A 25,376-nucleotide genomic window follows, 5' to 3' on the forward strand; every position below is an offset into this window, starting at 1 on the left:
AGGCTGAGTCATACGAAGCTTGATGGATTACACGTTATTTTTCTATGATGCCAAAAAGAAAGTCCACTCACAGTCTGTGAAGTTGGTTTTGGGCTTTGGGAACCAAACACGGCTGGGAATGGAAGATGAATCAGAGAAGGGAGTGGTTCCAATATGTACCTTCTGCAGAATCTCTGCCCAGACACAAGATCGAGTTTCACCAGCTCCATAAGCTAGCCTAGACTGTGGAACAGCTTATGGCAGGTGCTTCTCAGTGGCCACAGGCCCAGAGGGACACCAGGGACAGCCCCTCCCCTGGTCTGCAGATAGCTCAGCTGTGGCAGTGAACAAGCTAGGGCCACAGTCCCTTGGGGTGTGGCTCTCTTTGGGCTGAGAAATCAGCATCTCTTGGACCAAGATCTGCCTCTTTCACTAGCTATGTGGGCACTGGTACAGGGCGTGGAACCCACTAGAAGCTGTGGGCACCCTCTTTCCTCCAGCTAGAGGGTGTTGATCTTGTTCCCACATTGTTCTCACCACTGGGCATCCCTGCTCCCCATCCTATCTGCCTGGGACCAGAGGCTCTTCTTGCCTCTCGGCCCTGGGAGCAAGGGTTGGTTCTTGCATTTCTAATGAGCCACAGCTGGTAGTTGTGTCTCCTAGGGAGCGATGGAAAACTCTCTGTCCTCAGGGATGTTCAGAAATAGGCAGGAGAGAAGCCCGAGTGGGGCAGGGGGCAGAGGGGATAATGAAGGGGAGAGGCAGGAGGTGGGACATGTGGAATGAGGGGAAGGTCTGGGGGGAGCAACATCCAGGGGCACAGGTGGCCCTCGCAAAGCTTTTTACTACCCTCTGGGATAGCCTGAGACTCCACCACAAGAGCTTTGTCTCCCCAGAGGAGGCTCAGCTCTCCATGCTTCAACCAGAACACGGTGCTGAGGAAGGTCAGGAGCAGAGCGCAGGTCACGCTTGCAGCAAGCTTTTCTTTTTGTGCCTAGACCATATTCTCAGAAGAATACAAGCAAACTAAATTGAAGTCCATTGGATTTTTAAAAAATCAGCTCTGTTGCACTACAGCTATATATATATATATATATATATATATATATATATATATATATATATATATATATTTTATATATATATATATTTTTGCCGGTCCTGGGGCTTGAACTCAGGGCCTGGGCACTGTCCCTGAGCTTTTTTTGCTTAAGGCTAGCACTCTACCACTTGAGCCACAGCACCACTTCCAGCCTTTTCTGTGCATATGGTACTGAGGAATCAAACCCAGGGCCTCATGTATGCTAGGCAAGCACTCCACCAGTAAGCCACATTTCCAGCCCCCTGAACTTTTTTGTTCAAGGCTAGTGATCTACCAATTGAACCACAGCTCTACTTCCAGGCTTTGGTGGTTAATTGGAGATACAACTCTCATGGACTTTTTTCCCAGGTTGGTTTTGAACTGATATCAGCCTCCTGAGTAGCTAGGATTATAGGCATGAGCTGCTGGTGCTAGGCCTTGTAATCATTTCTAAGAACAATTTGTGACATAGTGAGATACACATACACAGTTTCCCCCCTATGAACACATAAAATAATAAAATCTGGTGGCAGGTTTAATCAATACCAGGATTTCAGAGTAGTCATGAACATGCATACTATGTCTTCCTTATTTTTTTGCTGGCGTCAGGGCTTGAACTCAGTGCCTCGGCCTCTTGTTCAGTTTTCTTTTTCTTTTCTTTTCTTTCTTTTTTGCCAGTCCTGGGGCTTGAACTCAGGGCCTGGACACTGTCCCTGAGCCTCTCTGTGTTCAAGGTTAGCACTCTGCCATTTGAGCCACAGCACCACTTCCAGCCTTTTCTGTGTATGTGGTGCTGAGGAATCAAACCCAGGGCTTCATGCATGCTAGGCAAGCACACTACCACTAAGCCACCTTCCCAACCCTGTTCAGTTTTCTTGCTGGTGTTGTACCACTTGAGCCATGCCCCCAGTCTAGCATTACCCTTGCTAATTGGACATAGAACCCTGCTTCTAGACAGAGGCGCACTCTCAGAAAGGACCATGGGATCTAGAGGGGCGCTCAGCCACTGTCTTAGCATTTCCGCTCTTCCTGCTTTGTGCATTGGTTTCACCAGGTCAGCATTTTGTCCCTGATCCTGGGAATAAAGGAAGCACCTTCTTCCTGACTTCTCTCCTGCTCCTGAACTCCTTGCTGTTTGGCAGCACTGGGGTTTGAACTCAGTTGCTCTACCATTTGAGCCATAACTCAGCCATTTTTGCTTTAGTTGTTTTTCTGAATAGGGTCTCACATTGGCCTGGAGTTTTGCTAACTGTTTGGTCCAGACTGGACTTGAGTCTCTATCCTCCCGTCTCTCCCTCCTGCCTCCTTTAGCAAGGCCCTCTAAATTCTTTAGTTAGAAGTCTACCTGCTTGTCATAAGACCATCAATTCTGGTCATTTGAGTCTCACAGGAACTCTGAGGAGTAGGCCACTCCATTGTACTCAGTCCATTTCGTAAGCAAGGAAACCAAGAACTGGATTCGATGGTTAATGAGCTTGAACAGAGCTACAGGGCAAAAATGAGCCAGAACCCCTAGGGTGTGTCCCGGATGAAGCCCAGGAGTACCCCTGGGGAGGGGGTGCAGTGTCCTCAGGGGGACACTGCACTCTAGCTCTGCTGCTTTTCCTTCTCTTGAATGGCGTCACCTCGAGGGACCCCACACTCTGCATAGACACAGGAACAGGAAAGACATCAGCCCTGTGTTTGCTGGGCCCAGAGGGATGAGAGCCAAGGCCTGACGAGAACCCACTGCCTGGGCCTGGTATTGATCAAGACTGGCGTCAGCCCCCAGAGCCCAGGCCAGCCCAGCACACCCACGGCCTGCGGCTCCATGCCAGTGGAGAGGTGCCATGGTGGGCCAATAGGTGGCGCCTAGACAGTGGCAGAGGTGCTGGGGACAGGCCTGCCCACCTCACAATGCCGCGGGGGGGGGGGGGGGGGGGAGGGGGAACGGAGAGTGGGGGGGGGACACTGCCTGCAGATGAGGAGGGCTGACCTAGATATATTCAAAATTTAAATTATGCATACATGCAAACATGCAGAAAAGTGCAATAAATGTCCATATATCTCTGTAGATAAGAACATTGTTTGTATTTTTGCTATTTTTGTCCTATATCGATTTGTTTTGTACACATACTCGTATCATTTTTTTCTGAAAGATCTGAATGTGAATTGTCATCGAAATCCATATACCTTTCAGCATTACCTCCAAATGCTTGTGTGTGCGTGTGCGTGTGCGTGAGTGTGTGTGTGTGTGTGTGTGTGTCTGTATGAGTGTTCCAGTCCAGGAGCTTGAACTCAGGGCCTGGGCACGCTGTCCCTTAGCCTTTTTGCTCAAGGCTAGAGCACTACCACATGAGCCACAGCTCCATTTTTGGATTTTTTGGTGGTTAATTGGAGATAAGATCTTAGTGTCCTGAGTAGCTAGGATTACAGGTATAAGCCACCAGCACTGACTCTTAGCAGTATATGCATATGTATATATATATATATATATATATATATATATATTTTTTTTTTTTTGTTTTGCAATCCTGGGGCTTGAACTCAGGGCCTGGGCACTGTCCCTGAACCCCTGAACTTCTTTTGCTCAAGGCTAGCACTCTACCACTTGAGCCACAGTGCCACTTCCAGCTTTTCCTGTTTGTGTGGTTCTAAAGAATCAAACCCAGGGCTTTATGCATGCGAGGCAAGCACTCTACCACTAAGCCATATTCCCAGCCCTCTTCATGCTATTTTTATACCTAAGAAAATTAATAAACAGCTTCCTGAGTAGCTAGGAATACAGATATGAGCCACTTGTGGCCAGTCCTACCATTTTTACACAAAGATTCACTCCATGGTAATTCCTCAGAGGCAAGCTGTAAGTGCCATTGACTGAGAGGAAGCAGAACTCCATGGCAGGCAGGGCCGAGCCCATGCTGGTGAGCTAGAGCACCAGACCTGAAGTTTCCACAAGGGAGTTGGGCTCTGCCATGCTGGTACCTTCAAAGCAAGGATAGACAGAGCCTAACTGTGCAAAGTGCCCAGAGCAGGTCACTCTTGCTGTTGACAAATGGCACACAGACTGGCATCAGGTCCCGGAGCTAGTCCCCTGAGATAAAGCAGCGGATTCTGTAGTCTGGCTGGTTGGCCTGCCTGCCTCTCTCGTCCCTGCTTTCCCTGTCCCTCCCTCCTTCCTGTGCCCCTAAGAACTTAATCAGACCTGCCCAACAGCCTCCTGGGGCATCAGCTGGCATAAGAGACAGAAATAGCTCCCTTAGAAGCCTGGTCGCCATCAGAGCCTTGATCCTGTCCAGTCAGGCGTGGGGTGGGGAGAAGAACATTCAGAGCACCTTCCTCCTTTCCAGGGGACCCACCACCATGTGGGCCTGAGGAGCTCTGAGCCCACAGAACTCAGGACTCTACCCAGCCCTACCCAGCCACTGTCCTTCAATGAAGCACCTGGCTGCAGGTCCCAGGGAAGAGGGACCCCCGAGGCTACATTTCCTACTGCGCTGGTGTTCTTTGGGCCTCACTCACCTGGCTGGTGGCCAGAAGTCTTGGACTGAAGGAGATATGCCCACCCTGGGCTCACACCCCCTCCAGATGAGGGACTGAGACCTGGAATGCCCTGCCAGATAATTGTCCCCTATCCCTAAAGAGGAGCCAGTGAGCAGGTGCCTCCCATACCCCATTCTCCTTAGGGTAAGAGCAACAGCTCTGTCGACGTGAACACCTGTAGGTGGCAAAGAAGCTGTTCATGGGGCCTTGAGTGCAAAGGCAGGGGTGTCCGCAGGCATAGATGCAAGGCGCCTCAGCTATAGAAATGGACCCAAGGGGAGGTGATTGGAAGAGAAAGGCCAAGGGTTCTCAGTGTGAATCTGACTCTCCAAGTTCTTAGGAATGTCTATTTGCAAGGAAGGAGAACCTATTTTATTTACCACTGTGGTTTATTTTTTTGTTTGTTTGTTGTTGTTGTTTTTTGCCGGTGTGGGGCTTGAACTCAGTCTGGGCGCTGTCCCTCAGCTCATCAGCTCAAGGCTAGCACTCTACCACTTAAGCCACAGCGCCACTTCTGGCTTTTTGTGTTTATGTGGTGCTGAGGAATTGAACCCACGGCCTCATGCATGCAAGGCAAGCACTCTACCACTGAGCCACCTTCCCAGCCCCTTTAATTTTTTAATTAATTTTTAAAATTATCTTTAAGTAGCTGTACAAAAGAGTTGACAATTCAATATGTCAGCTTCTGAGTGCAGTTATTTAAATTCCTTTGCAATTTCTAAATTCTTAGACATCTGCATATATGTTTATAAATATACTTTCATAAGGTATTTCAAATGAATATACATTCATCTGATGATGACAGTAGTAATGGTAATGGAGCATGACGATAAAAGGGAGCCGACTAGGAAGGGACCAGCAAGGGGAAGAGGGGGGCTGGGAAAGGAGGGGATTCTGGGAGTAAAGAGGATTGAAGGATGTTGGATTGAAGGATAGATGTTTATCATGTACACTGTATTATGTCAGCATTTTAAAGTCCACTGGACATGGGACTCTAGGGTAGTGTGGATTTGACATTATTCTGATAAAGCCTAACTTCCCAGCAACTATTCACCATTGATCGACTCGTCAAGCATCATTTATGCGTACACCTGTGAAAGCACACAGGACCCTGCGGAGTAGAAACCCATCTCCACCCTGCAAGAGGGGCCTGTGGTTGGTGAAGTAGTCAGAATTGGTTGAGGAAAAGGGGTGACTCCAGATGATGAATAGCCTCAGAGAAGGTGTCGTGGGCGAGAGCAGCTGAAGGATGATGATAGGCTTCAGATGTAGGGGCTGGTGGAGAAGGTGACACAGTGGAGAACCCGCCTGTGGTACAAAGCATAGAGAAGGCTGGCTGAGGAGGGCATCGGTGTGAGAGCCGGCCCCGAACTTACCATCACACTTGTACAGGGTCCTATGCAGAGCAGGTTTGGTGAATGACTGACTACATGACTGGCTGTATGTATGTATGTATAGATGGATGGATGGATGGATGGATGGATGGATGGATGGATGGATGGATGGGTGGGTAGGTGGGTGGATGGGTGGATGGATAGATGGATGGATGGTGGGTGGGTGGGTGGATAGGTGGGTGGATGGATGGATAGGTAGGTCCTGGTGCTAGGAGAAGTGGGTTGGTGCTCTGACAATAGCCAAGGTGACTACCATTCCTGATCTAAAACCTGAAGTGGCTCTTCCAGATGCCCCACTTCCTCTTTCTACCCTTTTCCTCTCTCCATGCAAGATTAGACATCTTTCTGCTCAAACCTTCTAGATTCAGTGGAGAGATTCTGGGACTTAAGAGTCAACCATGCAGGGGCTGGGAAGGTGGATCAGTGGTAGAGCGCTTGCATGCCTGAGGCCCTGGGTTCGATTCCTCAGCACTACATTAAAGAAAAGCCGGAAGTGGCGCTGTGGCTCAAGTGGTAGAGTGCTAGCCTTGAGCTGAAGAGCTGAGGGACAGCGCCCAGGCCCAGAGTTCAGGCCCCATGACTGGACCCCCCCCCCCAAAAAAAAAAGTCAACCATGCAGTCTCTTGCTTTCAGGTCTCTACACAAATGAGAATACTTCACAGCTCCCAATTCTTGGATAAATCCTTCCTCAGCTCTTAGCTTATGTCTGAATTCTTGCTTAGAGGAATGCACTCCTTGGCCTCCCTGGCCAGGCGCTGGTCCCGCATTGTCTCTGCAGCCAGGTTGCTCATGCAGACCCAGCTCAGCTCAGCCGCAGCACTTTGTGATTGCCTGTGTGCCAGATTCCTTCCCCAGGAACTGAGCAAGAAACTAGGGGTATGCATCATTCCTCTGGCACCAGTGCCTAACACTTAGCACTCAGCACGCAGCGAAGGGTCTGACCACAGTGAGTGCTTAGTGAGCATCTATAAAATAAACAGATCAGTCTTTATTGTCTTAACTCGTTCAGGTTAATCCCAGAATAAAGGAGAGGTTAAAGCTGCCATGTAATACATTAGTCATCTCTGTGTGTGTGTGTGTGTGTGTGTGTGTGTGTGTGTGTTACTTCTAGGTGGTTCTCTTGATATATGTTTATTCACAACGACTTCTAACAACAGTCTTATGTTGCCTTCTAGAACCAGAAATGCTTGTTTGGAGAAGCTAAGTGACCCAGGAGGCTGCATGCATCCCCAGACCGTATAGCAAGTCTTTCCAACTGAACCCCAACTCTCCTCTTTCCCACTTGATCTCTTGGGTTCTTCCATAATTGACAGAGAAACCCAAGGGAGACGCCCTCTTGTGTTGTCTGGAGGGGCCATGTCCCTCATCCCATGGCTCCGCTGGAGCGAGGCCCCACCCCGGCTCTCTTCCCGGAGCCCAGCTGAGATGGTTCTGGAGACGCTCATGATGGAGCTGGCTGGGCAGATGCGGGAGGCAGAGAGGCAGAAACGGGAGCGCAATAACACGGTTAGGAAGATCTGCACGGGCGTGGACTACAGCTGGCTGGCCAGCACACCCCGGCTCACCTACGACCTCAGCCCCGGGGAGAGGCTGCAGCTAGAGGATGTCTGCGCCAAGATCCACCCATCCTACTGCGGGCCTGCCATCCTCAGGTAAGCCCTGGCACTAGGGGCGCTAGCTGTTATGCTGCTCACTCTTGGAGGGTGATGGCAGAGGCCTGGGGCCCCAAGGCTGGAACCTAAGACCTGGATGACCCAGCCATCTGTTAGAAGGAACAAAGCAGGAAGAGGAATGGGAAAGGTTCAAGGAATACCTGGTCAGGCCAGAGCTTCAGAAGCTCAGAGGCGGCTCTTGAAAGCACTGGAGAGAGGTACTAGCTAGGTGTGGCTGGCAGAATCCAAGACCTCTGAACTTTCTAGACTTTTAGTATTCTAGGTCTCAACAACTGTCTCCTTTTTTTTTTTTTTTGGCTAGTCCTGGGGCTTGAATTCAGGGCCTGGCCACTGTCCCTGAGCTTCTTTTGCTCAAAGCTAGCACTTTACCACTTGAGCCACAGTGCCACTTCTAGCCTTTTCTGTTTATATGGTACTGAGGAATCAAACCCAGGGCTTCATGCATGCCAGGAAAGCATCCTCCCGCTAAGCACATTCCCAGCCCGTGTTTCTTTCTTCATCAGTTTATCTTCAATATTACCTTCTGAGAGAAGCTTTCCAGAAGAATCTCTTCCAAAATTGGTATTGCAATTATCCTCTTTCATACCAGCTTCCACAGTGTGGGGGAGGGGTGGGAGGCATTCACACTGAGCATTTAGAATTTGATTACAGCAATGTTCTGAAGATCAATGTAGTGTTCTTTAGAGCTGAGGCCATGTGGCCCTGTCCCCTTCGGCTGGATGAAGCCAATGCAAATAACATGCAAGCAGTCAATGCCACATCCAAGAAATGCAAAAAACAATGCAAGTTTTTTTTTTATTGGCACTTCTCTTTGTAAAGGAGTTCAAATCCACACTAGAATATTCTAAAATTCCCCAAATCTTTCCCTTGCACATTGCTTTAACAGATACATCTCTTTCTTTGAAATTCCCCTTAAAGGCTCCTTTTCATTCTCTAGCGTGAGTGAAGGGGAGGGGAGGCTGTCTTTTATTATACTTTCTGCCTCAGTCACTACTGAAAAGTTTGTGGAGTCCTGACTGTCAATAGAGTAGAGGAAACCAAGTATTAAATGACTCACTGATGATGGGCCTGGCACCTGTGGCTCATGCCCATCATCCTACTCAGGAGGCTGAGATCTGGAGATGCTAGAGCCCAGTCCAAGAAGAAAAGTACTTGAGATGCCATCTCTAAAATGACAAGCAAAAATCTAGGCTGGAGGCATGCTCAAGGGACAAAGTGCTATCCCATGAAGCAAGAAAGCAAAGTGACATATAAGGACCTGAGTTCAAACACCAGGGCCAGCCAAAGAAAGACAAGTCAGGAAGGAAGGAAAGGAGGGAGGGAGGGAGAAAGAAAAGGAAAGGAAGGGGGAGGAAGGAAGCAAGTCAGCAAGCAAGAAAGAAAGCAAGGAAGGACTTGCGTGAGCGCTAAGCAAAGATGATTTATGCAGAGCACTGGAAGGTTCAGGTGCCTTCCAGGCCTGTGGGGCTCCATGTGATTCTTCCTGGTCTTCCTGGCAAGTGGCAGGGATCCTTTGTGAACAGTCAAGACAGCCCTGCCCTAGAAGGGGACTTGCAGCTGCCCGAGGAGTAGCATAGGACAGTGACATAAAGTCAGATCTGCACGGAGAATCACACAGCACAGAGCAGGTGACTGGGTAGGGCTGAGAGATTTAACCAGAAAGCCTCGCACCAGTTAAGGCCACAGATCCTCTATCACTGATCCCTTGGGCGTTGGTGTCAGGCTCTCTACCTATGTAAGTCCAACACCCCTTCCACAAAGATCGCTGTCACCCTAGCCGGCACAGGAGGAAGCAGAGCTGGGATTTGAACTCAGGATGCATGGAGGCAGAAGTGTGGCTGAGGGCCTCCCGATTGAGCTCTGGAGCAGGTGGAAATGGATGCAATGAACAGAGACTGACCACCCCCACCGGGATTACAGGGGAGTGCACCCCTACCCGAGGGTGGGGTGAGGCAGGCCACGCCATGTGCAGGGGACCCACTGCACACGGCCTTCTTTCTGCCCAGGTTCAGGCAGCTGCTGGCGGAGCAGGAGCCCGAGGTGCAGGAGGTGTCCCGGCTCTTCCGCAGGGTGCTGCAGGAGGTCCTGGAGAGGATGAAGCAGGAGGAGGAGGCCCACCGGCTGACCCGCCAGTGGAGCCTGCGGCCCCGGGGCAGCCTGACCACCTTCAAGACCCGCGCGCGCATCTCCCCCTTCGCCAGCGACATCAGGACCATCTCCGAGGACGTGGAGCGCGTGGCGCCGCCGCCGCCCCGCACCTGGAGCATGCCGGAGTTCCGGACACCCAAGGCCGACTGACCTGTCCACTCTCTCGCCACCTGCGAGGAGGGCAGCAGAGGCTGGGCGGTCAGCCACCAGTTCTGGAACCTCTCCACGCATCCCCCCGTCCAGGACACCCGAGAGGCGGCCCCATTCCAAAGGGCACAAGCTGTCCCCCACCCCGCCCTCCTCCATGGGTCACAGGGCTGAGTCTGGGCTTGGAGCTGAGGCGGCGCAAAGTCTGCTACAGCAGCCCTGGCCCTGTCGAGAGCCAAGATGGTGGCTTCCAGCCATCTGTCCCGGCTGTCTGTAAATAGAATTTCCAGCCCCCAATGTCAGGGACGCTCACTCCCTTCTCTGGGCAATGGAGGATGGTGTCCCTTCTCTGCTGGCACTTGGCTGGTCTCATGGGGAAAGGGGGGTCACACGCAGCCTCCTGGGCTGGCCAAGCTGCCAAGGACCACAGTAACCATTCATCCACTCTTCTGCTAGGGAATGAAGAGCTTAGGCTCAGCCAGGGCCATGCTTCTGCCTTAAACTGCAGCCAGATTCCCCACACAGAGGTCGCTCCTGTAGCAAGAGTCTCTGCCCCTGAGTCCTTGAATCCTGGGCTGTGATGGGGCAGATTCCATCAACCTCCTGTCATCCGACCCATCCCCCCCCCCCCCACTGCCATCCCAGCTGCTTCCCACAAAAGGCAGTGGGGGGGGGGCTGCGTGTTACCCCACTACACAGCCTCTGTGGCTGGGCCTCCACAGTGCCTGCCAGAGGCGCAGCGGTTTCAAGACCTTCAGACTAGCTCTAGAGCCCAGGTCTCTGATTTCTAGGCTTTTTTCTGTACCTGGCCATACCTAGTACTATATAACTAATACTGGGTCTACAGCGATTTACCCTAACTACTCTTCACAAAATATGGTGCCGAGGGCTAGCTGACGCCATCCCTCACCGGTAGTTGGATCTCAGGCTCCGTCCTGATACTTACAGGGGCTGCTGACAAAACACAATGTTACTTCAAAACTTACTCTGAAATTACTTTAACAGCTCGACTTCTTTGTTAAAAAAAAAAAAAAAAAGGAATTGCATTACATAGTGTATTAAATTTGCATTCTAATAGCTAATAAGCTTGGAATCTAAATTTTTTTTAAAAAATCATGAAAATGATCATATTCAAGGCAGAGCAGCAAGGTGAACTTTTTTTTTTTTTATAAGCTATATGAATGTTGTGAAGAGTTTTCACAGACCGAGCGCGGCTGCAGTGTTTTCTAGCACGTTCTACTGTCCATGCTGGAGTTTGTTGCTGCTGCTGGGGGAGGGGCCAGTAGGAGGGGGATGAACATTCCAGGATCAAAATTTTCCTCTCTGCTGAGTGCTGGGCTGCCATCAGGAAGTCACTCTGGCACTGACTGGAACCAGAAGCTTCTGCTAGGCTCTCACTAAGTATCCAGACTCCAGAGCCCAGAACAAAAGCATGCAGTGTTGAGGTTCTGATCTCTTTAGTAGAGAGGAGAGAGAGCCACCAAAGAAGTTGCTCTGAAATGCAAAAGGAATGGACAAAATAGGTCGTTTCTCCAAATAGGTCAGTCCTATTATACTGCTATAGATGGAGACAGTGAGGTCATCAACAAACAGCTTTGAGCCAGTGGCTCACATCTGAGGAGGCTAAGATCTTGAGAACTGTGATTCAAAGCTAGCCCAGGCAGGAAAGTCCATGAGAGTCATCTCCAATTAGCCATCAAAAAGCTAGAAGCCAGGTGCTGGTGGCTCACGCCTGTAATCCTAACTACTCAGGAGGCTGAGATCTGAGGATCATGTTCAAAGCCAGCCCGAGCAGGAAAGCCATGAGACTCATCTCCAATTAACCACTAGAAAACAGGAAGTAGCACTGTGGTTCAAGTGGTAGAGTGCTACCCTTGAGCTGAAGAGCTCAGGGACAGTGTCCAGGCCCAGAGTTTATAAGCCCCATGACTGACAATTTGAAAAAAAAAAGCTAGAACTTGAGGTGTGGCTCAAGTGGTAGAGGGCTAGCCTTGAGCTAAAAAGTATAGGGACAATGTTCAGGTGCTGAGTTCAAGCCCTAGGACTGGCACCAAATAAATAAATAAGAAATAAAAGGAAAAATACTTCATGAATATATCAATTGTCCTTCCAGCATACACAGTGCCTTTGCCCACATTCTCCCACTTGATCTCAGAGGAGCTCAAGTGTGTTACATCGTGTCGCAGGTTATACATAAGCAATTGGCCTAGAATTGGACTGCAGTGTTCCTTCTACATGCTGTACACCCTTTCTGTACTGCATGTCCCCGTTTGCCCCCACTGACTTCCCTTGCTGACTTACAACATGATGGTGTAAGTGTACAAGGTGTGCTGTCCTTCTGTTCTACTGCCTTCAATAGTAAAATCCCTAAGTTTAGGGATTTCATGTCTGTGTCCCTACTTTCTAGGCACACAGTAGGTATTTTACAGACATACTTTAAGGGGTGGGCAGCCAGGAACTGATGGCTCACATCTATAATCCTAGATACTGTGGAGATGAAGATTGGGAGGATCATGGTTCCAGGCCAGCCTATGCAAGAAAAATTCTCAAGACCTTATCTCAACAGGAAATAATGGGCATGGTAAAGTGTGTCTGCCTTTCATTCCAGCTATGGCAGGAAGTGTAAATAGGAAGATCACAGTTCAAGTTGGCCTGGTCAAAAAGATCCTATTTGGAGAAAGACTCTATCATGGACAAGATCCTATCTCAAAAAAAAAAAAAAATGATCAGAGCTAAAAGAGCTGGAGATAGCCAGGCACTGGTGGCTCACACCTGTAATCCTAGCTACTCAGGAGGCTGAGATCTGAGGATTGCGGTTCAAAGCCAGCCTGGGCAGGAAAGTGTGTGAAACTCTTATCTCCAGTAAACCACCAGAAAACCAGAAGTGGCCCTGTAGCTCAAGTAGTAGAGTGCTAGCCTTGAGGTGAAGAGCTAAGGGACAGTGCTCAGGCCGAGAGTTCAAGCCCCAAGACCGACAAGAAAAAGAGCTAGAGATGTGGCTCAAGTGATAGAGCTCCTACTTAGCAAGTGCAAAAGCCCTCAGTTCAAATCCCACTACAACAAACAAAAATGGCAGAAGCAGAGGGAAGACATGAAAGAATGAGCCATTTCTGATCTATGAGGTTGTGAACTCTTTGAGGTCAGGGTCTGTATTCAATTTCAGTTTGTATTTCCTAAGATAAGCTCAGCATATTGCGGGTAGTCACCGCAGTTCTTCAGACTCCAGCCATCCATTCATGCACTATTTCCTGAGCACCCCTAAGCGTAGTAACCATAAAGGAGATGGGCCAGGACTGTGGCTACTGCAGGTATACTAGTAGTAAAGATAAAACAGCTGTTAGTTCTTCTCTGAATTGGCTTAGGTACTTCTGGGTGGAATTTCTGAAGTTCATCTTTGGCCAAATGACCAAGGTGTGTGTGGACTCCAAACAAGTCCCGACTGTGCTCGAATGACTTTTTGTTTTTATTTTTATTTTTGTTCCTGACAATACTGGAACTTGAACTCTGGAGTCTTTCACTCTTGCTTGGCTTCTTTGCTCAAGACTGGTGCTCTACCACTTGAGCCATACCGCCAGTTTGGGCATTTTGACAATACACAGGAGATAAAAGTCTCTTGGATTTGTCTGTGCAGGCTGGCAAACCACAATCCTCAGATCTCAGTCTCCTGAATAGATAGAATTACAGATGTGAGCCGCTGCAACTGGCTTTCTAATGCTTTATTTTGCCAGTGCCTTTCCTTGTTCAATGTAGGCCTTGAGAGAAGTACTGCTTAACATTTGGTTTCCCAGAAACAGGTCCTCTAGAGAGAGGTGGTGACCCTGGGGTCACAAACGCTTCAGTTAATAATAGATCATGTAAGAGTAAGACAGATGAAAAATTCCTATGGCCTGGTGATATCCTCACCATCATCACATGCTAACATGATTCTGCATGTGTTTGAGATGATGCTGGTATGAACAAACCTACTGGGCTGTCATCTTATAGAATATAGCACGAGCAGACACGAAAGACTGCTGATTTATTATGTACTACATATAATATACGCTTATCATGACTTTTTAGTGAGCAATCTTCTGCTGAATTATGTTAATGTGAAATAGCCTCATGCGGGTCCTTCAGGAAGGGTTCTAATTGTTCAATTTAATTTTTGCATTGCCCCTCCATCTTCTCTTAAAAACCCTGACTTACTCATCAGCAGATTTTGCTCTTCCTTGGAGGAGGAAGAAGAGCTTCACAGTGCATGGAAGGTTGTTGGAATTTGGGGGCTGGTGAGCATCTTGAATTATGGATCTCACAAAATGCACCTTACATCTTTGCAAATCACTTATTTCTCTGAGGCACCTGTTCCTCATCTATCCAATGAACATCGCTCTCTACCTTCCAGGCTTGCAGTGAGATTAAAATAAGATAAAATACTTTGAAAACTATAAAGAAACTTTCAAATCTATGATCTTATGTTTGTTCGACAGTCTTCCCTTCAATTAAATAGATAATGAGACGCTGATTGAATATACAAATGAGTACTTTTCAATTTTCTTTTGCTGGAGTGTCTGGGTCTGGCTCTTTCGTGGCAGGAGCAAGAACTGAACCCAGGTCCTTGTACAAACTAGACAAGTGCTCTGCCACTGAGTTACACCCCATCCCCCCAGGACTGGCTTCTCAATCACTGCTCTTAAGCCTAATATTCCTAATCTTTCAACCCTGTAATTCCCAAATTTGGCTGTATATTAGATCATCATTCTAGTGCCCAGGCTACATTCTGGTCTTATTAAATCAGACATTCAGGAAGTGACCCAAGCATCATTTTTTTTCTTAGAAAAGTTATCCAAGTGGCTTTATTTTGTAGCCATGGCTAACATTCATGGCTTTAAATCACCCTATCTGGCCAAGTGCTGGTGGCTCACACCTGTAATCCTAGCTACTCAGGAGGCTGAGATCTGAAGATCTCAGTTTGAAGCCAGCCTGGGCAGGAAAGTCTGTAAGACTCTTGTTTCCAATAACCACCAGAAAATCAGTGCGGCACTGTGGCTCAAAGTGGTAGAGCATTAACTTTGAGTAAAAAAACTCTGGGACGGTGTCCAGGCTCTGAGTTCAAGCCCCATGATTAACAACAACAACAAAAATTTACCCTGAGCTTTCTGAGGACCTCAGGAGATTCTGTGTTGGCCTATTTGTCTATGTGAATCTAACACATGGCTGAATGGATGTATTTCAAGGAGAGGAATGCTCTTTGGAATGATTCCCATGGCTTTATGTGATCTTATGTCAGAGACAGATGGTTGTAAGGCTGTGGAGCACGTAGATATCATCTGTGAGAGATATTTATCATCTCCTTAGTGACGTCAAGGTGCAGCTTGGAGATGAGATGAAATGCAACCTGTAAAGAAACCTGCAAGAATACAATTGTAGGTGATCGTATTTATCTGATCTTGGTTATAGATACTACTCATAAGGTACTGTGCATGAGAGAGACAGCAAGTGAGACAGACAGGCATGTATTAAGAAAGCTGGAACACAGCAGGTAGAATTTGTTGGCTAGGGGCGGGCTATACAGGACTCTCCTTTTTGTATTAAGTGGCAGAAACTTTTACTCCTGAAAAAGTAGTAGGAGAGTGTGGATGCTACCCTTGTCCTCAGAACAGGTCACTGGTGACACATTCTTAGCTCTTATTGGGGTTTAATGCTAGTGGCAGACACAAGCTGGACCTGGGAACCAAGTTTGCTCTTATCTGCAGAGGCCCTAGATGGCCCCCTGGTGGTCACGGAAGGCCTATGCAGCTCCTGCTTGTACAGACAAAGATGGGGCTTCTCCAGCAAGGGCAACCAGTCTCCTCAGGCTTGTCCAGGATGCTCTTGGCAGGACAAGAGGCCTAGAGAGCAGTCTCATTCCTACCCCAGCTACAGACAGAAGTAGGGTACCCGCAGTGCTATCCATAAATGAGTGATCTTAGCCTAGGAATTTAACAGTTGAGTTTCTGTTTTCTCAGTTAAGTAATATCTGCATGACACTGTTGTAGGGATTAACTGAAATCAAATCACATAAAGCTTCTGGAATCAGAAAGGGGTTATTCTGAGTTCCTCAGCACACACTAAACTCAGAGATTTTCTACTTTTTAGTAATCCAAGATGTGTTTGCCGCTGGGAGCAAAGAATCATCACAGAAAGGGGCTTAGGATTTGATCTGAGGTTTAGGCAGTGGTTCAGTCCCTTGAAGGTCTTATGACAATATAGGACAGAAAGTGGTAGATCTTGTAGGCGCTGATAAAGGACCAATGGCTGGTGACTTTCCTGAACTTCGAGGACTTGAGTGGCTTCAACAATTCAATAAGAAATTTGTTGGAAGACTTAATAAAAATTTTCAACATTGAAGGTCAACCTGAGGCTAATTTCAAGCCCAAACAGAACCTTCTTTTGCTTATTAAGGTAAGAATAAGTACGGAATTCACTCTGTCGCTTAAGATGAAAAAGTAGCCTGAAGTCAGTCAGTCAGTCAGTCTGTCTGTGTGCCTTTCTCTCTCTCTCTCTCTCTCTCTCTCTCTCTCTCTCTCTCTGCTAGTCCTGGAGCTTGAACTCAGGGCCTGGGCACTGTCCCTGAGCCTCTCTGTGCTCAAGGCTAGAGCTCTACCACTTGAGTCATAATGCCACTTCTGGCTTTTTTTGTTTATATGGTACTGAGGAATCGAGCCTAGGGCTTCATGCATGTCATGTTAGGCAAGCACTCTACCACTAAGACACATTTCCAGCCCATCCTGAAGCTTCTTAAGCTGTCTGCCCTGAGAAACCAAAATGTTGGACTCTGGGGAGGCTTCAGGTAGTAGTTAGGGATTGCTACTTGGGAGTTTTCCATGAGTTTTTCTCAGGCTGCTTTTCTCTGAACTAGCTATGTTCCTCCCCCCTCCCCGCCCCCACCCAACCTCTTTTTCTTTTCATAGTATAGCTTCTTTGGGGAAGAAGCCACACCAAAATTTTCTCTCCCTGCCCCCTTAGCTATCACTTTGAAATTTCTTTTTCTATAAAGTTATTCCTTCATTCCTTTTCTTTCTTGTCAGTAATTATTTTTGTTTTAGTATATTTCATTAATTTCAGTAGTTTCATTAGAAAAAAATCTGTGAATGTATTATAACTATCTTGAATAAGAGAAGTCTATTCTGTAGTAAATAAAATTATCAGAAAGATTTAGAAAAAAAACTAGCACAGATCTTAAAGATTTTGGTTCCTTTTATTCTGGTTTAACTATATAAAGGACCCTAGGACCCCAATTTCTATACCACAGGAAACTGCTTCTCTCTGAGGGTAAGGCAGGAAAATGTGTAGATCAAAAGCCGTCCAGAGCTTCAAGATAAGTACACCTGGCTATTTAGACCTAACATTTCCCACTTAAACCAGCAAGTCAGTTTATTTTTATTAAAAGCAAGAAGTCTGATTAGACCACTCATAAATCAATTAGAAGTGTAAGTATCTTGCTTGAACAAGACTCAAAATTCCTAATGCCAATGGTAGCACGTGCAATTCCTTTGGCCTATAATAAATCTTCCCCAATGGAAAATTCCTACTCATCCTCCTGTTGTTAATTTAAATATTTCTTCTCCAAAGCCTTTCCCCGTCCCCCTGACATGTTCATGACAAGTCATAGCACTCATCCACATGATTATGCACTATTTATTTGTTTTCAATGTCCAAGAGAAAAAAGTTTGGCGGAAGGGATCAGGCCATGGTTAGCATTATATCTGGCACTAGCAAAATATGAGTTGAACACACAGAAAGTATTTTTTAAACGGTAAATGGATTGTTTACTTAACTCACCTAACATATATGAAGAGGCCTCCAACCTTCAGTACTTTAATTTGATGAAAGTGGTAAATGTTCAGAAAAAAGATGGTCACCTGAAGAAGATACCCTCGGGCTACGTTGACGGCTGAGCTTCGGGGCGTGCACAGTGAAAAGCCCAAACCGGAAGTGGTCTGCCCCGGCTCACACTCGGGCGGAAATCAAAGGCTCTTTCGGCTTCGAGTGAGGGCGGAAGTCTCTCGCCCCGGACTTCCGGAGACTCCTCCGCCAAGCCTTTTCCTTCCACCCGAGGCGCTAAAGCTTAAAGGCAAGTTGGGTGACCGCCCGTCGCCGGACGGCCGAGCGTCCTCGGGAATTGTCGGCAGCTCCAGATTGTTTTTAATTGATGTGCGCAGATTTCGAGAGCCAGTGCCCCGTCGTAAAGCTGCGCAAGCAGCGCTGTGCATGCGAGGCCTCCCTTGCTCGGCGGGTGCATGGCTGCGAGTTCTGGGTGGCATTTTGGGCATCTGTTTTCTAGGTCGTCCCCTCTCCCCCACCAGACTTTTTCCTGCGACTGCACCATAGCCTAGTGTGGACTTTGGTGGTTGACCCATCGGTTCTCTATAGCTTGACAGTTCTCTGGTTTTGTAGGTAAGAATTCACCTGCAAATATCGATTTCGGCTCCGCCCCCCCCCCCCCAAACCGCGACGAGTGGCTTCTGTCCTTGCAGAAGTTCCGTCGATTGTATCCTCTGTTCACATGCGACATTTTCTGCAGATCCTCTCTTCTTCTTTTCTAAAAAGGCAATTCTTTTTTCCCCCTAGTCTGCCCTGCTGTCTTATTTTTGCTTTTAAAATAGAAACGACCAGATTTTTAACTAGGTATTTTCATTATTAGTCTTTAAGATGATAGAACTTTTCTGTTATTCTGTAATAATGATTTTTTTTTTCTGTTGATGAACTAGCGTTAACAGTTTTGGTATGTATCTTTCTTGGCGGGCATTCATTGCTGGATGCAGTTTGCTGTGAAATTTAGGATTTGTGTGTCTATATTCATAAATTGGATCTCTTGTCTTTGTGTGTCTGCCAGTCCTGGGGCTGGGTGCTGTCCTTGGGCTCCTTGAGCTATTTTTGCCCAAGGCTAGTGCTCTACCACAGTTCCGTGTGTGTGTGTGTGTGTGTGTGTGTGTGTGTGGTGTTCACTTACTTGGAGATAAGAGTTTCACTGGACCTTCCTGCCTGGGCTGGGTTTAAACAGATGTCAGCCTTCTGAGTAGCACAAACCACCCATCCATGTTTGGCTCCTTCTATTTCTTTTAAAACAATTTTGTTTTGCAGATAGGCTACCTGGCTGGTCTCTAACCACAATCTTCCTTCCTACCTTTGCCTTCTAAATAGCTAGGATTATAGGAATAGGCATTGGTTCTTGTCTGGTTTTGATATCAGATTGTGTTGAGTCTTAAATGACTCAGACAGATAGCTTACTTTTATATTAAATAGAAAAAGCATGTGAATGATCCAAGTTTTAGGTCTTAAAGACAGATGTGTTTCTTTTTAAGGGAGAACAAGTTGTAGCTTTCACAGTTATTAAAATGTCAGCTTTTTTTCTTTTCTTCCCAAGGCATTTTTTAAATGAAAGTATTCATTTTATCTACATTTTCAAATTTATTGCTGTAAAATTGTCCATAGTATTCTTAACATCTCAAATCTTTGTCTTCATGCAGCCTGTTGGAATTTTTTCTTGGTCAGATTTGCTGAAGCAGCTCTTGGTTTTGTTGGTAAGCTCCGTCTTAAGAGTTCTATGCTCTCATCAATTCTTTTTTACTTGGGTTTGTTATTTTTTATAGAATCTTGAAAGGGTAGCTTTTCTTTAAAATGTTCAATATGAAATTAATAGACATGCATAAAGTTATAAAGAATAATGTACTCAGCCACCCAAATTTATCCTATTTTAGTATTATCCCATATTTGCTTCAGATTTTAGTATTCCATCTTAAAGCCATTCCATAGTATTCTGGTAAAGCTCCCTGTGGACCCTTCTACAATCTCGCTGCAATCTCATCCATCTCCTTGAATTTGGTATGCCATTCCAGTGAAAGCAACGTGGGTGCAACAATACCCAAACACAATAGAAAACCTAGAGGAAATCCCTGCTGCTGCCACCACATCTGCCATCTCCAGAGTGACCACCAATGTGGAGTGAGAGGAACGTTTCTTCTTCCATTTGCTCACTCAGGTTTGAAGTTTCACATGGCAGTGTCTGCTTGGTGGGGCTATGGAGACATGGCTGTCCAACCAGGGGAGTGGAGGAGGCAAATGCTTTCTTTTCCTTTTTTTTTTTGGTCGGTTGTGGGGCTTGAACTCTGGGCCTGAACGCTGTCCCTCAGGCTCTTCAGCTCAAGGCTAGCACTCTACCACTTGAGCTACAGGCCACTTCCATTTTTCTGGTGGTTTATTGGAGATAAGAGTTTCACGGACTTTCCTGCCCGGGCTGGCTTTGAACTGCGATCCTCAGATCTCAGCCTCCTGAGTAGCTAGGATTACAGGCGTGAGCCACCAGCGCCCAGCCAAATGTTTTCATAAGAAATTCCTCAGGGATTTCAGAACACGTGTCACTGCAACACCAGATATGGTTTTGCCACATTATAAAGGTTTTCCCTAACAGTCCTTAAGTACGTCCTCCCTTTCCCAGCCATAGTATTTTTCACTGCACTTGAATCTTCTTAAGCTGCTTATCACAATTTATATTATGCCATTATTTGTTCAAACACCATATAAATTCTGGAACCAATTAAGGCTCTCTATGGACTTTAAATAGCCTAAAATAATGTCTCTGAGTTTTCAGTGTCAGCCCTTTCGAAGAAAAAGGAACCAGAAGCTCTTGAGTCACAATTCCCAGCAGCTCCCAGTTTCAGATTTATTTTTTCTCTTTTCTTTAATTTCCCCCAGTCCTTAGGTGGATCTGTTTAGTCTTTTTCCTTCATAAATCTTGCCCCTGGAGACTCTTCAGATGTTTTTTGGGTCCTGTCTTGTTTTTCATCACAAACATCTGGAACTGGTCTGACATACTTTTTCTCCAGGGGACAGGGGAGAAGTTGAAAGGCGAAGTTTCACTGATCATTTTTCTTTATTATGTTTGAGCCACAGATTATAAATTTGATGACTGGAGTAATATCTGGTAAATATATAGTTAACTAGCAATTGTTTTCTAGTGTGCGTGTGGGGGGTGGGGGGAAGGAGTCCAGCAGCAGAATATGGAAGAATGGAGCAGAGCAAGATCTTTTGGTTTAGTAATAGGTGGAAGTTTGGAATGCAGAATGAGAGCTAGTTTGGGAAGGCATTCCAGAGGATGTAAGGCCCAGGCACTGTGTTAAAGGGCAGAAATTCATCAGGCAAAGTAGGTGAGAGTATTCTAGGTAGGCATGTGCACATGATTAGAGAAATCTCACAGCTTGTAGCAATATTAAACTTGGAACATATGGCATATATTAAGGCAGGAGATCAGAGATGGCAATGCAGTTAGTTTATCCTATGGGTGGTGGAGCCACAGGGTGGCTAAGGGAGGCCCACTCAAATTTGTTAGATCACCAATTACAGCACAGAGGAAGGATTTGAAAGAGTAAAACCAAAACAGAACAGTTGTAGGATATAAATATATATATATATGTATATAGGATATATATAGGATACAGTATATATATGTGCATAACATAATGCCAGAAGTATACAGTAGGATAGTGAGAATTGTTTAAAGAAAAATTTACGATCAAATTGGGAATCAGTTTTAGGATATTTTTGGAGGTCAAATTAGATGATGCAATAGGGAAGGTAAAGGAGGAATTTCGAACATAGGGTGATATCATCACCTGAGGTAGAAGACATTGGAGATATAATGGTTTTGCAGTGATGGGGAGAGAGGGAAGATTTCCCTTTTGGTGATGTGGACTTGGAAGTACTGTGTGACCAAGCAGGTGCTTAAATATAGGTGTCTGCTGCCTAAGGCACAGGCCAGGGTAGGAGCTGCATTCTCAGCAGTAGGGGGTCTACGGAGGTCAAGAATAGGGTATGCTGGGAGCAACTGCTGTTCCTAGGGTTGATAGTTTTCTCTTCCTACCTCCCTTGGTACTCTTCTCTTACCTCTGATCATTCCTTCTCCAGATGTTCTGTGGGCTCCTCTTTCTCCTCCTATAAAATATATATTTCCCCCAATAACTTCACTATTCTTGTACATCCCGCTAATCTTTATCTCTACCAGCTTGAGGACTGGTCACTCCTGCCTGGCACCCTAACTACTTAGTAAGCTTAGACTGAGAAGATTTGAGTTCTAAGCCAGGCTGGGCAACAAAAGTTCACCATACCCCATACCTCAACAGAAAAGGTGGGTGGGTGTATATTTCATATATTCTAGCTATGGCATGAAGTATAAATTTGCATTCCAGGCACAAAAGTCAGACCCAGCTCAAAAATAACCAGAGCAAAAGGCTGTAGGCAAGGCTCAAGCAATAGATGGCCTACCTAGCAAGTACAACCAAAAAAAAAAAAAAAAAGATCAAGACCAGTGTCTCCAACTACTTTGGTAGAGAAAAGAGGTTCAGTGGTATGCAGTGATTGCCCAGGGACATGGAAAGGTTATACTTTGCTCCTTGTTTACTTCTATTCAGACTGGCACTGTAAGTAGAATATCTGTGACTGTCTTCTCTGAAAACCTCAAATTTATAGATCAAGGGTCAGAATTTACATTAATATGCATCTCCACAACCCTGCACTGAAATCCATACTTTTCTCAAGGATATTCTTTGTTTTATGCCACTGTATCAAGATCAAAATGGAGATAAAAATTTAAATCTTAGTGATACAGATTTTAAAAAACTCATGATGTAATAGTTTTTGTGGATCCAAGGGGATTTTTTCATTTGTTTGTTTTCTGGTACTAGGGCTTGAATTGTCTTTGTTCTCTTGCTCCATTGCTTTTCTTTTTTTTTGGGGGGGGGGGGGGTCCGGTCGTGGGGCCTGAACTCTGGACTTGGGCGCTGTCCCTCAGCTCTTGAGCTCAAGGCTAGCGCTCTACCACTTGAGCCACAGCACCACTTCCGGCTTTTTTCTTTTTGCTTATGTGGTGCTGAGGAATTGATCCCAGGGCCTCATGCATACAAGGCAAGCGCTCTACCACTGAGCCACCTTCCCAGCCCCTCTTGCTCCATTTCTTTTCTGCTCACAGCTGGCACGCTTACTGCTTGAGTCACAACTCCGCTTCCAGCTTTTTGCTGGTTGGAGCTAGAGTCCTTGGGACTTTTCTGCCCAGACTGGCTCTGAACCTCAATTCTCAGATCTCAGCCTCCTGATTAGTTAGGATTATAGGCATGAACCACTAGTATACAGCAGCTCCAATTTTTAAAAAAAGGCTTTATTTTGTAAAAATTAAGTTTTTAGTTTTCTGTGATCATTTAATCACTAGTGATGTAAACACTCTCAACTTCTAAGCAAACCACATCATGACATACTTTATATGCACTGAAGTGGGTTAAAATGCAAAATCAACATTTTGACACTGACTTGAAAATGGGTTTTTTACAATTGCCTAAAATTAATTATTCACACAATTTGATCTGCTCTGGAAGATACAAAAAGTAACCTTGGACATGATTATAGACAGTGCAAACAAATGTGTAGAACCCCAATGGCCTTGTGGGCTAGAGCAATATGTACTAAGTTTCAGGTGATGCATTGATCTATCAACTGTACCAGAATTCACCAGCAGCCATAGTATAGTCCTTTAGTATATTTAAATTCTGTTCCCATTTCTTTGAACTTAATCCTTTGGGATGATTAATGTAATACATATAAACCTTTGCCATCTTGAAAATTCCAGAAGAGACAGAGTTCCTATCATTTCTGAAGTTGGTCGAGCAAGTTTCATTTCTGCTATAGGATTAACTGTTCAGAAATTGTTAGATGCCTGTTTATCACCTAAGTGAGCTGTTCCATAGTGGCCCTTGGTCAAAGCTTGTCCTTGAAAGCTCAAAAGGGCCAACCCACACGTACTTACGGAAAATGGTATAATGATGCCTTTCCAACCAGGGAAATTTGTTTAAACTCAGGCTTATCAGGAAAGTTAAGGACTCATCTTGATTTGTATATATACTCTGAGACCAGACAGATCATAAGAACATTATGTTTCTGTTCTTCACAAAATACTCAGGACTCCATCCATCAAGAAACATCTCAAGTTTATGACAATTTTCATGTCAGTTTGTAAATACAAAAGGTTTCTCAAAAGAATAGTTGCCCTTTTGTTTTTGAGGTGTCGAGGACCAAACTCAGGGCCTGTACTTGTCAGGCAAGCACTCTTTCACTGAGCTAAATCCCCAATCCCTCCCCAAAACAGGAGATACTGTTTTTAGCAGTCAGCTTTGGATTGGAGTACTTCTATCACCTGTAGAAAAATGGTTTTCCCCCCTAGACTTTAGCTTCTTTTTATCCATTTATAGCATTTTCTTTATGGTATAATACATTCTGTAATACATTCTCTCCCAGCAATTCACAATTATTATAAAATGCTTTCACATGATTTGTGTATACACATACATACATATACACACACTTATCTATTTTGTTGACTTATTAAAGTACTTGTCTATTTTTGACCTATGACAGTTTTCACACAGTTGAACCTATCAAAATATGAGTTTCAGATTTTATTTCCTGGCTCTATTTCTTTAAATATATACTATCCAGTATTTTCTACTTTGCTTCAGTAGGGAGAATGAAATGCTTTATATGTATGCAAAGCTAAGTGCAGACTGATGGTAAATTTTATTTTAAAAAATACTTAGAGGTGTACCAATTCCTCCAAATTAGCATTTAACTAAAGAAATTGGGTCTAAATAGGGAATTTATCTTAAAACTACATATTGGGAACTACTTAGCTGGAAGAGCCTGTTTTTTTTTTTTAATGACTTTTATGGGCTTATAGTCAGGTGTAGAATCATCAGGCCAAACAAAATAAATACAAAATCAATTTCAACTGTAAATTCTGCCAGCACTCCATTCTCAATAATACTCAGTACTACAGGAAGCCTGAGATATTTCACTCAGCATCAGTAAAAGAGATAAGCCCCAGGCTTTATTTTCAAGAAACTAATCATATTACATAAGATATGAAAATATAAATAATATATTCTAAGAGTCTTAAGTTTCAAATGGAGGCATATTAAAATGTAAAGAGAAGACTTCAGAAATTCACTACACTTCAGAAGTTTTAAACTAACTTCAAATATTAAAAACAGATATACACTTATAATCATAGCTACTTAAGAGGCTGAGATCTGAGGATCAGGGTTCTAAGCCAGTTTGGGTGGGAAAGCCTGTGAGACTCATCTCCAATTAACTAGGAAAAAGCCAAAAGTGGAGGTGTGGCTCAAGTGGTAGAGAGCCAGTCTTGAGCAAAAAAAAAAAAAACACAAAAAACTAAGAAAGAGGGCTCTGGCTCTGAATTCAAGCACCAGTACTGGTGTGTGTGTGTGTGTGTGTGTGTGTGTGTGTGTGTGTGTGTGTGTGTGTGTGTGTGTGTGTGTGTGTGTGTGTGTGTGTGTGTGTGTGTGTGTGTGTGTGTGTGTGTGTGTGTGTGTAATTCAAGCACCAGTACTGGTGTGTGTGTGTGTGTGT

General features: G+C 45.5%; 1 protein-coding gene across 2 annotated transcripts; it reads left to right on the forward strand.

The window, feature by feature from the left end:
- The first annotated feature begins 7,332 nt into the window (after positions 1–7,332).
- Rd3 (RD3 regulator of GUCY2D) lies at positions 7,333–9,947 on the forward strand. 2 transcript variants are annotated; one of them, XM_042682350.1, is made up of 2 exons: positions 7,333–7,628; positions 9,656–9,947. In XM_042682350.1, exons 1-2 carry the CDS (start codon positions 7,333–7,335, stop codon positions 9,945–9,947), a joined length of 588 nt encoding a protein of 195 aa, XP_042538284.1. The 2 variants fall into 2 exon arrangements, with proteins under 2 accessions (XP_042538284.1, XP_042538285.1); XM_042682351.1 differs by having other exon boundaries at positions 7,333–7,552; positions 9,650–9,810.
- The last annotated feature ends 15,429 nt before the right edge of the window (positions 9,948–25,376 follow it).

Source organism: Dipodomys spectabilis, unplaced genomic scaffold (genome assembly GCF_019054845.1).
Source record: "Dipodomys spectabilis isolate Male_0828 unplaced genomic scaffold, ASM1905484v1 ptg000069l, whole genome shotgun sequence".
Taxonomy (NCBI): Eukaryota; Metazoa; Chordata; class Mammalia; order Rodentia; family Heteromyidae; genus Dipodomys; species Dipodomys spectabilis.

Coding starts and splice junctions, on each gene's coding strand:
- Rd3 (XM_042682350.1), top strand. CDS start 7,333: ATGTCCCTCATCCCATGGCTCCGCTGGAGCGAGGCCCCACCCCGGCTC. Junction 7,629..9,655: donor TGCGGGCCTGCCATCCTCAG/GTAAGCCCTGGC, acceptor CTTTCTGCCCAG/GTTCAGGCAGCTGCTGGCGG.